At 37.7% G+C, this 14,241-nt stretch overlaps 3 protein-coding genes across 5 annotated transcripts; all 3 read left to right on the top strand.

Annotated features, from left to right (window-relative positions):
• Positions 1-618: 618 nt before the first annotated feature.
• On the top strand, positions 619-4,062 carry LOC113158738 (amine sulfotransferase-like). 3 transcript variants are annotated; one of them, XM_026354906.1, is made up of 6 exons: positions 619-742; positions 948-1,153; positions 1,658-1,784; positions 3,416-3,510; positions 3,607-3,778; positions 3,858-4,062. In XM_026354906.1, exons 1-6 carry the CDS (start codon positions 727-729, stop codon positions 3,965-3,967), a joined length of 726 nt encoding a protein of 241 aa, XP_026210691.1. In that variant the 5' UTR covers positions 619-726; the 3' UTR covers positions 3,968-4,062. The 3 variants fall into 3 exon arrangements, with proteins under 3 accessions (XP_026210691.1, XP_026210683.1, XP_026210675.1); XM_026354898.1 differs by having other exon boundaries at positions 619-855; positions 1,658-1,778; XM_026354890.1 differs by having other exon boundaries at positions 619-855.
• A 1,262-nt stretch (positions 4,063-5,324) lies between these two features.
• On the top strand, positions 5,325-7,407 carry LOC113158723 (amine sulfotransferase-like). The gene is made up of 6 exons (XM_026354844.1): positions 5,325-5,511; positions 5,603-5,808; positions 6,191-6,317; positions 6,702-6,796; positions 6,880-7,051; positions 7,138-7,407. The coding sequence occupies exons 1-6, from the start codon at positions 5,370-5,372 to the stop codon at positions 7,245-7,247; spliced, it is 852 nt and encodes a 283-aa protein (XP_026210629.1). The 5' UTR covers positions 5,325-5,369; the 3' UTR covers positions 7,248-7,407.
• A 2,504-nt stretch (positions 7,408-9,911) lies between these two features.
• On the top strand, positions 9,912-12,292 carry LOC113159931 (amine sulfotransferase-like). Its single transcript, XM_026356941.1, has 6 exons — positions 9,912-10,065; positions 10,157-10,362; positions 10,797-10,923; positions 11,572-11,666; positions 11,750-11,921; positions 12,023-12,292. The coding sequence occupies exons 1-6, from the start codon at positions 9,924-9,926 to the stop codon at positions 12,130-12,132; spliced, it is 852 nt and encodes a 283-aa protein (XP_026212726.1). The 5' UTR covers positions 9,912-9,923; the 3' UTR covers positions 12,133-12,292.
• Positions 12,293-14,241: the final 1,949 nt, after the last annotated feature.

The following is a 14,241-nucleotide window of genomic DNA, read 5'->3' as shown; positions in this document are numbered from 1 at the left end:
TTTTGACTCTCTTATTAAACCCCCATTTGCTGATGCTCCTGATCCTCAACTATTCTAAAGTAGGGTAATTTTGTTGCTTCTTTCTGCAGCACAGCAGTTTTCAGCTGTGTTAACCTTTTCTTCTTCCATTAAATTTGTAGTTAAGGTTCATTTTTGCTTTTTAGCCATCATTTTTGTTTGTTCATATTTTTCTTTGTTTATCAACAGCTATCTCTATATGTGTTGTATACTTTATGCTAATCTAAACCTCTGAAGATATGGTCTTTAAGGGTGCTTTCACACCTACAGGCTTTAGTTGGATTAAATGGAACTCAAGTTCGTTTTCCCTCTTGGTGCGGTGAGGACGTTCTCACGTAGTTTAAAGTGACGTGTTCTGGTTCACTCTGATTTTTCTGTGTGAGAAACGAAAACGAACCAAGAGGAAATTACTACAAGTTCACAAACTCCTCAAATGATTCGGACAAAAGAAAACGAATTAAGGTGTGAGATAACATTGTATTCTGTTTCATTTTGGTAGTGTGTACCCAGCAGTCAGGATTTCAGTCTATTACACGACAAAGTCAACATTCATAAAGCAAAGTTCAAGTCCGCATGCGTGAAGCAAAGTTCAAAGTCAAACTACGACGCCTGAGAGCTGTGAGATTTTACTCCATTGTCCTGACGCAAATATTTTTATAGCAAAGTTAAAGTTTTAAGTGGCACTCAGAACTGACATGGAGCAGATCAATGACTATATGTGCAGGTATAAAAACTTCAATTTTGTTAAAAATATAACAACTGCTGAATACATCGATTCACTGCAGAGCTTTGAAATACGAGACAGTGACATATTTCTTGTCACTTATCCAAAGTCAGGTCAGTGAAACTACTATGACACTATTTGTATTTTGATACTTTACTGTCCTGGTTGTGAACAGAGTCACTCATAGATTTGTCCTCCTCTTCAGGCACTATATGGACTCAGCAGATCATCATCTCCATCTGTGACTTAGGTGGGGGTCTGAATGAATATTCAAACAATTTGAAGCAGATGCCGTGGTTAGAATATACAGAGGGTCGTGAAGATTATTCTTTGCGACGATCTCCACGGCTCTTTTCTTCTCACCTCACCCCAGCTCTCATGCCTCCAGAACTGAAGGACAAGAAGGCAAAGGTCTGTACAGATGGAAAGTCCAATTCTGCTAGGAAAAGTTAAAGAAAGACAAAGAATTTATACTAGATTTGTTAGTTTATAAGTCTGTATTTTATGGAAGCCTATTTCTGCCAGGAAAAGCAGAAAGAGACAGAGAGAGAGAGAGAAAACTATATACAGTATATACAATATTTACACAATGTATATGCATTAAAATATATACATAATCTGTACTGGGTTTATTCAGTATCCTACTGCCAATAAGGTATTAAATATTTAGCTGGGCAATGTATGTGAATGAATGTATTTTTCACAAATCTACTGGGCTTTATATTGCACCTATATTTTTATTTAGTAAAAAGATGGATATTGGAAATCATAAATGTTTTTCTGGCAAGAATTGGCTTCCATACATTGTTTATCCCTGAGCAAAAACACAGACGATATAAGGTTATGAAGTATTTGAATGACATTTGTAAAAGAGGAGAGACTAGTATGAACTATCTGATTGTTGTTTTGTGCTAGATCATCTATGTGATGCGCAATCCTAAGGACAACATTGTCTCCTATTACCACTTCAGCAGTACCTTTGCTGACCTGGAGACTCCCAAGAGCTTTGAATGGCTTTTGGAGCAGTTTGTGAAGGGTAACGGTGAGCTCCACAGTCTGAGTGATGATGATGATAATCAGAGTTCATGGTCATCCAATTTCATATGACATCTGTCTGATGAGTGAAAGGATTAGAAAGATTACAAAGATTTTTAATTTTAAACCCAGATTGTTTTCAGCTCTGTAGAAGGAATGATCCCATCAATGTGTAAATGATGAATTCATATTTATATCTGTAATTTGATCTAATTTATTAGTTTAGGCTTCAGAACTATTCCTTTATTAATCCCCTTTCTGGATTTGAAATCTATGTGGCTGTGTATGTTTTTTTGAACCCACTTTCATATAATGTGGTTCATATAGTGTTCATTCACACTGAGCAATTACTGTCACAATAATTACAACTGGAGCACAGATGTGTGGCTACAGTCAGCAGGTTTCTTCTGCATGAAATTTCACTGCTGTGACCCATAGGGGGCTACATAGAAATCATTTGCCAACCTGTGTCAAAAAACAAGTTAGTAAAGTTTAAAAGTCTGCAGCTTTCCTCGCGATTGTACATTTACAGTGGCAAGACACATTAATTTGTCATAAAATGTGCTCCAATCTTCATCTAACTCACAACAATACAAAAACACAGTCTCCTGAAAAACGTCATGTAAACGTCCACAGTGCAGGGTGGAAAAAGTATGTGAACCTTTGGACTTAATAACTGGTTGCATATAATCAGTTAACCATATAACTTTCTTAATTTTCCACTCGGACTGAAAACGACACATCCCCTCTCCTCCTCTCAAGCCCTCCTACCTTCCCCAACATGTTTAAACATACACTGTTTAAAAACCCTTGTGAAAAATGAAGACTTCTCTCTCTTAACACTGTTTCTGGCGAAAACACTTGGACTTAATAACTGGTTGACCCTCCTTTGGCAGCAATAAACTAAACCAAACGTTTCCTGTAGGTGCAGATCAGACCTGCACAACGATCTGGAGTAATTTTGGACCACTCCTCTTCACAAAACTGTTTCAGAGTAGCAATATTCTTGGGATGTCTTGTGTGAATGGCTCTGTTAAGCTCATGCCACAGCATTTCAATCGGGTTGAGGTCAGGACTCTGACTGGGCCACTCCAGAATCATTATTTTGTTCTGTTGAAGCTATTCTTTTGTTGAATTACTTGTATGCTTTGGGTCACTGTCCTGTTGGATCACCCATCCTCTGTGGAGCTTCAGTTGGCAGACAGATGGTCTTACGTTTTCCTGCAAAATGTCTTGATAAACTCTGGAATTAACTTTTTCATCAATGACAACAATCCGTCCAGGCCCTGAGGCAGCAAAGCAGCCCCAAACCATGATGCTCCCTCTGCCATGTTTTACAGTGGGGATGAGGTTTTGATGTTGGTGTGCTGTGCCTTTTTTTTCCTCCACACATAGTGTTGTGTGTTTTTTCCAAACAACAAAATTTTCATCCGTCCACAGAATATTTTGCATTCGTGCAAAATTCCACGTAATCCCAAAGGGTGCCCATACTTTTTCTTGCCACTGTGGGTGGGGCAATCAAGTAATCTGGCATGGGACCAAACTGCGTTAAATTCCATGTTAAGTGTCATAAAACTCGCAAATTGACTTTTGCTACAATCAACTGTTGTTTATCTCACACGTTTTACAATTATACAGTTCCATCATCTTCCTGGTTTGACCACATCAGGGAATGGCATTTAAAGAAAGACCAGTACAACATCCTCTTCCTGACATACGAGGACATGATTTTGGTAAGATGAGGTTTTTCTTGGGTAGATGATTTAAAAATACTTCAGTCAATTCTTTGTCAAGTTCTTTTCTTTGTTGGTTCTCTTTTTCTCCTTTAGGACCTGAAGACGGCTGTGACTAAGATCTGCAGATTCTTAGGAAAAAACCTCAGAGAAGAGGCCATTGAACAAGTGGTTGAAAAATCAACATTCAAGACCATGAAGAAAGACTCAAAAGCAAACTATGAGTTTATACCAGAAGAGAGGTTCAGTGGAAAATTCCTGCGGAAAGGTATGTATGTAATATAACTGATGTACTTGTTATAGATATATGTGACCAGATATCAGCTGTAGCTTTGGTTTTATTACAGGTCAGATTGGAGACTGGAAGAACATCTTTACAGTGGCTCAGAGTGAAAGAATTGATAAAGTGCTGCAGGAGAAACTGGGTGATCTGTCTCTGAAGTTCATCTGGGAATAAACCAAGCAGCCACAGCGACCTTAAGATTTTTATTATTATATCTGCTGCTGTGTAAACTGTTGACATGCATCACAAAAATCTATTAAAATAATTTCTGACGTATTTGGTTATTTCTGTCAGAGTAAAGATTAATACATATTAAATATTAAATACGTATTAACAGCAAATGACCAAGGTATTGTCTTTAATGAGTCAAAATTCATTTATTTGGGTTTCTACGTGGTCGAGGTGTTGATATTTGATCACTAGAGCCGTCTCCACATTTTAGTCTTTTTCATCTAGAGAAAATCTGATGTAAACCAAAAACCCCCTCCATTGGGACCAGTAACCTTGATTAAAGTGGAACAATGCGATCATGGTTGTCCTTAAGCAAGACTTTGAAATCCTTTGAAGCACGGTTTAGGCTCTCAAGAAACAGCTTGCGTTAACCCTTTTAAGACATGACAAGATCTGGTGAAATTTACTTGAACAATGCACTACACTGCATAAGGGTAGTAAATACATTTTCATTTAGTACATAGTAGATTATTGGCAGAATAAACAAAAATGTTTAAGTTTGCTGCTTAGTGCAAAGTACCAAACAGAAAATCACTGCATAATGCAGGTTAACTAAGACAGAGTGTAAGAGTTCATGTACAACAACCTGGTAACAAACAAAGCACTGAGGGGAGCTTTAAAGGAAAGGTGAACACAGGTGGAATTAGTTTGTTATCAGGGCAGAGGAGAGTGGACAATGAGGAAGTCCAAATGTGGGCATCAGGAAGTGGCTGGAGAGCAGAGCCGCAGGAGCCACTCCTCTCCTCCTCTCAAGCCCTCCTACCTTCCCCAACATGTTTAAACATACACTGTTTAAAAACCCTTGTGAAAAATGTAGATTTCTCTCTTTTAACTCTGTTTCTGGGCAAAACACTTGAACAGTCTTCAACCAAATATTACATTTTCTGATCTCTTGATATCAAGCAGGCTGGCTTCAGGAGTGGTTGTGCTTTAGAAATGGCCCTCGTGATTATTTTGCTCTTTGCAACTAATCCATTTAGCTAAAATCAAATACGTGTGAAAAAAAGCAGTATTACTTGTTCTTCCATTTAAACCCATGCAGTCCTGGTTTGCAGATTTTTGAACATTTATATGTATTTTCATTTATCAACAGCCGTCACATACATGGTATTCTTTATGCTTATGTCAGTCTGTGAAGATACAATGTATGATATGAAACAATTCTTGTTTCTTACTGTTGGTGGCAGTGTGCACCAAGCTGATTTTTTAATAGAGGTTTATACATAAAGACGCCTACAATTCTTAATATGGATAAAACAAACATAACAAAGTCCAGCTGCTGAATCAGTAGATCCTATTTTACAGAATGCTCCTATTTTCTGTTTGTCTGTGATTCAGAGCTGACATGGAGAAGATCACTGAATATTTCTGCAGGTACAAAGACTACAACTTTCCCAGCAAGATAGTTACTGCAGAGTACATTGATTCACTGCAGAGCTTTGAAATACGAGACAGTGACATATTCCTTGTCACTTATCCAAAGTCAGGTCAGTGAAACTACTATGACAATATTTGTATTTTGATACTTTACTGTTCTGGTTGTGAACAGAGTCACTAATAGATTTTTCCTCCTCACAGGCACTATATGGACTCAGCAGATCATCATCTCCATCTGTGAGTTAGGTGGAGGTCTGAATGAATATGCAAACAACTATTATCACATGCCATGGCTGGAGTACAGGGAGGGCAGTGAAGACTATTCCTTGCGACCATCTCCACGGCTCTTTGTCTCTCATCTCCCCCCAGCTCTCATGCCTCCAGGACTGAAGGACAAGAAGGCAAAGGTTTGTACACAATGAAAGTCCAATTCTGCCAGGAAAAGTAAAAGAAAAACAAAGAATTTATACTAGGTTTATTAGTTTTTAACTTTTTAATATCTTACCAATATTACACTGGGTACTATGTATGTTATTTTGTATGTATGAATATATATAACATTTTTCTTTGTAAAAGATAATGTATATTAACACAGAACTGAAGGACAAAAAGACAAAAGTCTGTATTTCATAGAAGACCAATTCTGCCAGAAAAAATTATTACTAAGAATTATTTTAGTAATAAATACTGTATATATCTACTTATTGTATATACCTACATAGAGACTGGTTATGGAGGAGAGTATGTATCTTAAAAAGTAAGGCTTTGACTGTTGTTGTTTTGTGTTAGATCATCTACGTGATGCGTAATCCTAAGGACAACATCGTCTCCTATTACCACTTTAGTGGTGACTTAACAGACCTGGAGACTCCCAAGAGCTTTGACTGGTTTTTGGAGGAGTATTTGAAGGGCAATGGTGAGATCCACAGTCTGAATGATGATGATGACCAAGAGGTTTTGATTTTAAATCTAGATTGTTTGACATTGATGAAACATTGATTTAGTCAGAAAATGTACTATTTTAATATTTTCAATTTTTACTAGGAACTTATTATTTGTTTACTATATTATGTTTCAGAGGAATATTTTGTTCTCATATTCCACTACATTTACTTAAGAGATAGCCAGTTACACATAAGGATTTGACAAACAAACAAACAAACAAATAAAAAATACACATGGTAAGCACATAAAATAGGATTGGACTAGTTCATGCTTGTATTTGGATATTATTGACTATTGATACAAATACAAATTTAAGAAAATATTATATTACAGAATGAATTTTATAATTCTACAGTTCCATCATCTTCCTGGTTTGACCACATCAGGGAATGGCATTCAAAGAAAGACCAGTACAACATCCTCTTCCTGACCTATGAGGACATGATTTTGGTAAGATGAGGTTTTTCTTGGGTTGTTGATTTAAAAATGCTCCAGTCAATTCTTTGTCAAGTTCTTTTCTGTTTCTCTTTTAGGACCTGAAGGCGGCTGTGACTAAGATCTGCAGTTTCTTAGGGAAAAACCTCAGTGAAGAGGCCATTGAACAAGTGGTTGAAAAATCAACATTCAAGACCATGAAGAAAGACTCAAAAGCAAATTACGAGTTTATGCGAAAAGAGAGGTTCAGTGGAAACTTCATGCGCAAAGGTAATGTAATATAAGTAACTTAAAAAAAAGTAGTAATAAAGCTGTACCTTTAACAGATTTTAGCTGTAGCTTTTGTGTTTTTACAGGTCAGATTGGAGACTGGAAGAACATCTTTACAGTGGCTCAGAGTGAAAGAGTTGATAAAGTGCTGCAGGAGAAACTGGGTGATCTGTCTCTGAAGTTCATCTGGGAATAAACAGAGCAGCCACAGCGACCTTAAGATTTTTATTATCATTTCTGCTGCTGTGTAAACTGTTGACATGCATCACAAAAATCTAATAAAATAAATTCTAACCCATTTAGTTATTTCTGTCAGAGTAAAAATGAATACATATGGTATTAAAGAAAACATTACTAGAAGCAAATGGCCAATGTATTGTTGTTAATGAGAGTCAAAATTCATTTATTTGGGTTTCTATGTGGTCAAGGATGTTGTCATGTCACTGGAGTTGACTCCACATTTTAATTTTGTTCATCTAGAGGTGAAGTAAGAAAGACAATAGAAAAAATTTCTCACAAGAACAGGATTAATATGGAGACTTTCTTTCTGAAACAGAGTTTTTCACATAGATCTAATTATTATTTAGAAGATTCAAGATTTAAAAAACTTTATTAATCCTAGATGGAAATTTTTTTAGGATGTAGGAAGTTTGTATTTTTGAAACCAGAAGAACAGGGTAGTGTCACCAAAAAATAAAATCAATAAATAGATCAGGAGTTACATGTTTTTTGATCATCAGTTGTCAACAAATAAGCCATTTAGACTTCTTTCAGTCTCTTCCTCTTAGAGTTTTAATAAGAACCAGACATCATGTATATAAACAGACGTGGACAAAATTGTTGGTAACCTGGCGTTAAAGAAAGAAACACTCTTAAAGGTCACTGAAATAACTTGAAACTGACAAAAGTAAAAAGCATAAAAGGTTTTCCTGAAAAATAACTGGCCTGGACAAAAATGATGGCAGCCTTAACTTAATATTTTAATGCACAACCTTTTGAGCCATTCACTGGTAAGCAAGAGATTTGTGGAACTCTCAATGAGACTTCTGCACCTGTCAACAGGTATTTTGGTTTACTCCTCACAAGCAAACTGCTCCAGCTGTCTCAGTTTTGAAGGTTGCCTTCTCCAGACTGCATGTTTCAGCTCTTGCCACACATGTTCAATATGATTTAGATCAGGACTCATAGAGGGCCACTTCAGAATAGTCTAATGATTTGTTCTTTGCCATTCTTGAGTGTTGTTAGTTGTACTTTGGGTTATTACCCTGTTGCAGGACCATGATCTGTGACAAAGACCAAGCTTTCTGACACTGGGCAGCCCATTTTACCCCAGAATACCTTGATAGTCTTGAGATTTCCTTGCACCCTGCACATATTTGAGACACCCAGATGCAGTAAAGCAGCCCCAGAACATAACCATGCCTCCTCTGTGTTCCACAGTATGTACAGTGTTCTTTTCTTTGTATGCTTCCTTTATGCATCTGCAAACATAGAGCCAATGTGACTTTCTAAAAAGTCTCACCCACTGTGTCCATTCTGGGTGAGAAGGTGGAGGTGGTGGAGAGGTACAAATACCTGGGAGTTCACCCGGGCAACAGACTGGACTGGAAGTTCAACACAGAGGCTGTATACAGGAAGGGACAGAGTAGACTCTACTTCCTGAGGAAGCTCAGGTCCTTTAATGTGTGCAACAAGATGCTGCAGATCTTTTACCAGTCTGTTGTCTGTTGTATATTCTTTTCTGTCGTCTGCTGGGGCAGCAGCATCAGAGCCAGCGACACTAAGAAACGGAATTAACTGATCAGGAAAGTAGGCTCTGTGCTGGGGGCTCCTCATCCTCTCCACAGCCTACTTGTCAAAGAGCGGAGCAGCTTTAGTCAGACACTTCTCCAGCCCCCTGTGATAAGGAAAAATACAGGAAGTAATTTGTGCCAACAGCCATCAGCCTGTACAATGATTCAGTGTCCACGCTGATGGTTTAACAATATGTAACTAAGTCACTTTCCAATCAAGTTCTACAGGGTGTTTTGTTGTTATTACTGTCTATACTGTATGTTATGCTTGTACTGTGTTTTGTGTATTGTTGTTGTGTAGATTATGTTACTTAATGTTCAAATGTTTTCTGTATAATGGCTTCTGCAACACCAAAATCTATCTATCTATCTATCTATCTATCTATCTATCTATCTATCTATCTATCTATCTATCTATCTATCTATCTATCTATCTATCTATCTATCTATCTATCTATCTATCTATCTATCTATCTATCTATCTATCTATCTAAGTTTGTCTCATCTGTCAAAAGGATATTCTCCCAGAAGTTTTGCGGCTTGTCAATTTGCATTTTCTATTTTTTTTTTAATGATTTGTTTTTAACAGTGATATCCTCCTCGGATGTGTGATCTGACACTGATGTACCCAAACCTTTGAGTTTACCTCCAATCTTTTTGGAAGTTGTTCTAGGGCTCTTTCGTTATCTGTTCCTATGGTCAAATTACGTTCATTCATTTCTAGGGATGCCATAATTTTTGTCCAGTCCAGTTTCATTACTTATTTTTTTTAAAAACATCTGTTGAACCACAACTCAAAGGTAGTGTTTACATACATATATATATATATATATATCTCAGTCTCTGAAGAAGACATAGTTAAAAAACAAACAAACAGTATTTACTTTAAAGCTTACTGTTGGTGGCAGTAAGCACCCAGCTGTCAGGATGTCAGGATGTTTAACATAGGTCTTTACATGAAGGAGTCAACTGTTCCTAACATGCATAAAAAACGTTCAGAGTCCAACTTCTGCACATGAGAACTGTGAGCCTTTTGCTCCATTCTCTTATCTCATTTTTGACTGTGATTCAGAGCTGACATGGAGCAGATCACTGACTATCTCTGCAGGTACAAAAACTACAACTTTCTCATTGAAAAAGTTACTGCAGAGTACATTGATTCACTGCAGAGCTTTGAAATACGAGACAGTGACATATTTCTTGTCACTTATCCAAAGTCAGGTCAGTGAAACTACTATGACAATATTTGTATTTTGATTCTTTACTGTCCTGGTTGTGAACAGAGTCACTAATAGATTTTTCCTCCTCACAGGCACTATATGGACTCAGCAGATCATCATCTCCATCTGTGAGTTAAGTGGAGGTCTGAATGAATATCCAAACAACTATTATCACATGCCATGGCTGGAGTACACAGAGGGCCAAAAAGACTATTCCTTGCGACCATCTCCACGGCTCTTTGCTTCTCATCTCATCCCAACTCTCATGCCTCCAGGACTGAAGGACAAGAAGACAAAGGTTTGTACACAATGAAAGTCCAATTCTGCCAGGAAAAGTAAAAGAAAGACAAAGAATTTATACTAGGTTTATTAGTTTTTAACTATCTTTAATATCTTACCAATATTACACTAAGGAATATGTACTGAAGGACAAGAGGCAATATATATATATATATATATATATATATAAATATGTTTGTAATAAATACTGTATGTTTCTATTTATTGTATATACCTACATAGAGATTGGTAATGGAGGGGGGTATGTATTTTACAAGGTTACGTCGTATCTTACAATCTTAGGTAATCTCCTATTACCACATTAGTGGTGGCTTAAGAGATTTCTCAGGTGCAGAAGTCCAACTTCTGCACCTGTGAACTGTGAGCCTTTTGCTCACATCTCTTGTATGTATTGTATGAGGTTAAACTCTGATTGTTGTTGTTTTGTGCTAGATCATCTACGTGATGCGTAATCCTAAGGACAACATCGTCTCCTATTACCACTTTAGTGGTGACTTAACAGACATGGAGACTCCCAAGAGCTTTGACTGGTTTTTGGAGGAGTATTTGAAGGGCAATGGTGAGATCCACAGTCTGAATGATGATGATGATAAGAGCCCAGTGCTGATAAATGCTATTCATCTGATTAAGTTTTTGAAAGTTTAAAAAGAGGTTTTGATTTTAAATCTGGATTACTGATACAGTTTGGATGTCTACACGTTGTAAAGTCCACATTTTAACATCTTATTTAATTGTAAATAAACTGTATACTAGTATTGTATTATCATGAAGTATAATGTATACCCAACCTGTCTTTTGTTGTATTCATGCTGTGTCTTGCAGCTTTGCATCTGAATGAATATATTAGACCACAGAATATGCCTTAATTTATCATTCTTCTGGAAATCTTTTCTCTACTGTCTCAAATGCTTCTTTATTGGTACCACTAATAGTGCCTGAGGCAGATAGGGATGTCAAACTTGCAGTCTTTCAGTATTTAACTAAATGTTTTACCCAAGGACTGAGCCAATTGTCAAACATTTATCATTAACTTGAATTGACAAAACAAATGTCAGCGTCATTGTGGCTCTTTAGCCAGTCATATGTTTCTGTACAAAAATCTGCACCAATCCATCTATTAAATCCAGAACCATAGCCTTTAGCTTGTTGATATAAATCCAAGTATAACACAATTATTTATTAAGGGATATCTTTTATAATTCTACAGTTTTGGCATCATCTTGGTTTGACCACATCAGGGAATGGCATTCAAAGAAAGACCAGTACAACATCCTCTTCCTGACCTATGAGGACATGATTTTGGTAAGATGAGGTTTTTCTTGGGTTGTTGATTTAAAAATGCTCCAGTCAATTCTTTGTCAAGTTCTTTTCTGTTTCTCTTTTAGGACCTGAAGACGGCTGTAACTAAGATCTGCAGATTCTTAGGGAAAAACCTCAGTGAAGAGGCCATTGAACAAGTGGTTGAAAAATCAACATTCAAGACCATGAAGAAAGACTCAAAAGCAAACTACGAGTTTTTGCCGAAAGAGAGGTTCAGAGGAAACTTCATGCGTAAAGGTAACGTAGTATAAGTAACTCATAACTTATAAGTAAAAGTAGTAATAGAAAAAACGCTGTAACTTCAACAGATATCAGCTGTTGCTTTTGTTTTATTACAGGTCAGATTGGAGACTGGAAGAACATCTTTACAGTGGCTCAGAGTGAAAGAGTTGATAAAGTGCTGCAGGAGAAACTGGGTGATCTGTCTCTGAAGTTCATCTGGGAATAAACAGAGCAGCCACAGCGACCTTAAGATTTTTATTATCATTTCTGCTGCTGTGTAAACTGTTGACATGCATCACAAAAATCTAATAAAATAAATTCTAACCCATTTAGTTATTTCTGTCAGAGTAAAAATGAATACATATGGTATTAAAGAAAACATTACTAGAAGCAAATGGCCAATGTATTGTTGTTAATGAGAGTCAAAATTCATTTATTTGGGTTTCTATGTGGTCAAGGATGTTGTCATATCACTGGAGTTGTCTCCACATTTTAATTTTGTTCATCTAGAGGTGAAGTAAGAAAGACAATAGAAAAACATTTCTCACAAGAACAGGATTAATATGGAGACTTTCTTTCTGAAACAGAGTTTTTCACATAGATCTAATTAATATTCAGAAAATTCAAGATTCAAAAAAATTTATTAATCCCAGAGGGAAAATTTATGGGATGTAGGAAGTTTGTATTTTTGAAACCAGAAGAACAGGGATAGTGTCACCAAAAAATAAAATAAATAAATAGATCAGGAGCTACATGTTTTTTGATCATCAGTTGTCAACAAATAAGCCATTTAGACTTCTTTCAGTCAGTCAACCAGACATCATGTATATAAACAGACGTGGACAAAATTTTTGGTAACCTTGCGTTAAAGAAAGAAACACTCTTAAAGGTCACTGAAATAACTTGAAACTGACAAACGTAAAAATACATAAAAAAGTTTACTAAAAAATAACTGGCCTGGACATATTGGTCAAATTACGTTCATTCATTTCTAGGAGTGCATCATTACGTATATATATATAAATTTCCCCACTCGCTCCTTCCTTGGAGCGGTCTTATTCCTTCAAGGTCGGGTCCTCTACCAGAGGTCTGGGAGCTTGAGGGTGCTGCGCAGTATCTTAGCTGTTCCTAGGACTGCACTCTTCTGGACAGAGATCTCAGGTGTTGTTCCTGGGATCTGCCGGAGCCACTCTCCCACCTTGGGAGTTACAGCCCCCAGTGTTCCTATCACCACGGGTGCCACTTGTGCCTTCACCTTCCACATCTTTTCCAGCTCTTCTTTCAGCTCTTGGTACTTCTCGATCTTCTCATGCTCCTTCTTTCCAATGTTGCTATCACTTGGGATTGCTACATCTATCACTACAGCCTTGTTCTCCTGTTTGGCGACCACTACTATGTTGGGTTAGTTGGCCATCACCAGTTTGTCGGTCTGTGTCTGGAAGTCCCACAAGATCTTAGCTTGGTCATTCTCGACCACCTTTGGAGGCGTGTCCCATTTTGACTTTGGGACTTCCAGCCTGTACTCGGCACAGATGTTCCTTTACACTATGCCGGCTACTTTTTATGGCGTTCCATGTATACCCTGCCTGCTACCATTTAGCATCCTACTGTTATGTGCTGGATTGTTTCAGGGGCATTTTTGCACAGCCTGCACCTGGGGTCCTGCCTGGTATGGTAGATCCCAGCCTCTATCGATCTTGTACTCAGAGTCTGCTCCTGTGGCTGCTAGGATTAGTGCCTCTGTGCTGTCTTTCAGTCCAGCTTTGTCCAGCCACTGGTAGGATTTGTCGACATCAGCCACTTCTCCTATCTGCAGGTGGTACATACCGTGCAGGGGTTTGTCCTTCCATGAGGGTTTCTCCTCTTCCTTCCCTTGCTCCTCTGGAGCCTCCTGCCTGAGGTTTTTACTAAGCACGCCATCAGTTGGGGCTATCTTCCAGATGTATTCATGGAGCTTAGTTGGCTTTGAAGCTCACTAATCCTCGGCCTCCTTCCTTCCGTTTAGCATACAGTGTCAGGGTGCTGGATTTGGGGTGAAACCCTCCGTGCATTGTAAGTAGCTTCCTTGTCTAGATGTCAGTGGCTTCCATCTCCTCTTTTGGCCAGCTTATTAAACCAGCGGGATACCTGATGACCGGGAGGGCATAGGTGTTGATCGCCTGGACTTTGTTCTTCCCATTCAACTGACTTCAGCTGATGTATATATATATATATATCCCGCTGTTATGTGCTGGATTGTTTCAAACTGACAGGCATATCAGTCTGATATCAGTCTCCAAAGATATAGTTAAAAAATAACCAGTATTTTCTTTAAAGCTTACTGTTGGTGGCAGTA

The sequence above is a fragment of the Anabas testudineus genome, chromosome 8 (genome assembly GCF_900324465.2).
Source record: "Anabas testudineus chromosome 8, fAnaTes1.2, whole genome shotgun sequence".
Lineage (NCBI taxonomy): Eukaryota > Metazoa > Chordata > Actinopteri > Anabantiformes > Anabantidae > Anabas > Anabas testudineus.
Note: the sequence above shows the minus strand (reverse complement) of the source record. Positions and strands in the feature narration are given on the sequence as shown.